Source organism: Vicia villosa, linkage group LG1, assembly GCF_029867415.1.
Source record: "Vicia villosa cultivar HV-30 ecotype Madison, WI linkage group LG1, Vvil1.0, whole genome shotgun sequence".
NCBI classification, from domain to species: domain Eukaryota; kingdom Viridiplantae; phylum Streptophyta; class Magnoliopsida; order Fabales; family Fabaceae; genus Vicia; species Vicia villosa.
In genome coordinates this window covers 248133481-248136111 of record NC_081180.1, presented here as the reverse complement: position 1 = coordinate 248136111, position 2631 = coordinate 248133481, and the positions used below count along the sequence as shown (strand labels likewise).

Genomic DNA, 2631 nt, shown 5'->3' with positions numbered 1-2631 from the left:
GTAACTTGGAGAAGTAAGAAACAATTTGTGACATCTAAGAGGAGTGCCAAATTTAAGAGCACCAATATCGCCAGAAAAATTAAGTGGCTACACATTTTTCAATGACATTGTGTCATAGTGTCTTGGCTAATTAGTTTGAAATGAAAGTGGCTAAACTTTTAATAGTGGCTTTGCATAGTCGTTACCGTGGCTTTGCTCCACTTTTTTATTTTTCAATTATTATTTTATATAGTCAATAGGTAAAAATACATATTAGTAATATAATTGATTATATTGAATGGATTAGTGGGACTCATTCTAAAGTTTTAGACGAGTGGTATCACTAGTATGGATATTTTAAAAAATATAGTTGAGTTGTTTAAATAATTAACAAGTGTGAAGTAATATAATATATTAAGTGAGATGCATTTATACCACCAAATTAGGTGGCATGGATGTGGATGCTCTAAGTTAAAATCCATGGCTCATGAAATTAGTGAAGGAATATGGTTACAAAGGTGCTTGAAGAACTTAGAGTCCAAACTGATCACACCATGAATTTACTACGCGATGATAAAACTGCCATTAGTATTGCGAAATTAATAATTAATAATTATTGCACTCTTTTACAAATATTTTTATTTTTTCACTCTCATCTTCGAAAAGGATTGATAGATACTTAAAAACTAGAGTTTTTTAATAGAGAAAAAAAAACTACAAACTATTATAATGTGTGTAATTTAAAAAAAAAACACTTTGCTATCATTAGATAAATATGTTAAAAGAGGAATTCACATTTTCCCTATCACATCTTTCATGAAGTTAGTCAATACAGTCACTATTAAATCAAGATTTAATTCATATTTAATATCTAGATTACCATATTTTTGTGAGGCCAAGAAGCACCCTATGCTGAGAGCCACACATCTTGCTGCATTAAATTTGTTTTGTTTGGTTATACTTGCTTGTGTTCCAAAATTAACATCAATCAACAATAACAAAAGATAGCACAGAAACACAACAGTGAAGTAGTGGAACAAGTGTCCACGTGGTTGGAAGCCAAATCAGCTAAGGATTCACATCCATTTCCTATTGGTCCAAAATCTATCCACAAAACCATAAGATTTCTTCATTCAGATTTCATGTCCTACTTGGACAGTTGGACATCTATGAAAACCCCTCACATTATCTCCCACTTCACATAAAATACTATCTAACAACTTCTATCACTATTTTCTCACTATACTTTCTTCAGAGAAACTTCTTTAGAGTCTAAAGAGAATAGATATGGCAGCTGCAACATCTGGTGCTGTGTTGAATGGTTTGGGATCTTCCTTCTTATCTGGTGGAAAGAGGAGCCAAACCCTGCTAGCTACTTCCATTGGAAGCAAAGTTGGTGTTGCAGCTGTTAGTCCTAGAAGACTTATTGTTGCTGCTGCTGCTTCTGCACCAAAGAAATCATGGATCTCTGGTGTTACATTCGGCGGAAACTTCGTCGACCCCGAATGGCTCGACGGATCGTAAGTCCCGCCTTTTTCTTGCATTATAAGTATCGTAGTAGAATTGATTTTGACATGTTTAGATACTCAGCGTAGAATTGATTTTGACATGTTTAAATATTTCGTGTAGAATTTTATGTGATCGTATCCAAACATAAATCATTTTACATTCAACTAGAATCAATTTTACGGAATCAATCTTTTTTCATTCAGGTTTTTGACTGATTGATGTAATTCAATTGTAGGCTACCAGGTGACTTTGGTTTCGACCCACTAGGCCTTGGCAAGGACCCGGCATTTCTGAAATGGTACAGAGAAGCCGAGCTCATTCACGGTCGATGGGCAATGGCTGCAGTTCTAGGTATTTTTGTTGGCCAGGCATGGAGTGGAGTTCCATGGTTCGAGGCAGGAGCCGATCCCAACGCGATTGCTCCATTCTCGTTCGGTACTCTTCTAGGCACACAGTTGATTCTCATGGGATGGGTGGAGAGCAAGAGATGGGTTGATTTCTTCAACCCGGACTCACAGTCGGTCGAATGGGCCACTCCATGGTCTAAAACAGCGGAGAATTTTGTTAACTCAACCGGAGAACAAGGCTACCCTGGTGGAAAATTCTTCGATCCATTGTCGCTCGCTGGTACTATCCAAAACGGAGTTTACATTCCGGATACAGACAAGTTAGAGAGATTGAAACTGGCTGAGATTAAGCATGCTAGGCTTGCTATGTTAGCTATGCTGATTTTCTACTTTGAAGCTGGACAAGGGAAGACACCGCTCGGCGCTCTTGGCTTGTAATGGAAAACATTTCATGTAGATAATTGAACTGAGATGCTAGAAAGTTGCAAATTAAGCTTTTTCTTAAGTATGTTACTCCATGACAAATTAAATTCTATGTTATGATATTGGATGCATTTACCTTGTGTTTGATCTTATATGTAGAATCATAGTATATATACTTTGCATTTACCTCGAAAATGTATCTGTTTGATCAATGAAAGCGCGGTTAATCGTAGACAAAGTTCTGCATTCAAAGCAGAAGCATTTATAACTAAATTATAATGGACAAACAAACTATAATGTTGTTAATTGTCTGCCATCATAACTAAACAAAGAAGGGGAAATGAAAGAACATGGTGTACTAGTGTTTTTCTGT

The 2631-nt window shown here is 36.2% G+C and overlaps 1 protein-coding gene across 1 annotated transcript; it reads left to right on the top strand.

Annotated features, from left to right (window-relative positions):
• Positions 1 to 1164: 1164 nt before the first annotated feature.
• On the top strand, positions 1165 to 2389 carry LOC131645108 (chlorophyll a-b binding protein CP24 10A, chloroplastic). Its single transcript, XM_058915769.1, has 2 exons — positions 1165 to 1499; positions 1724 to 2389. Exons 1-2 carry the CDS (start codon positions 1267 to 1269, stop codon positions 2271 to 2273), a joined length of 783 nt encoding a protein of 260 aa, XP_058771752.1. The 5' UTR covers positions 1165 to 1266; the 3' UTR covers positions 2274 to 2389.
• Positions 2390 to 2631: the final 242 nt, after the last annotated feature.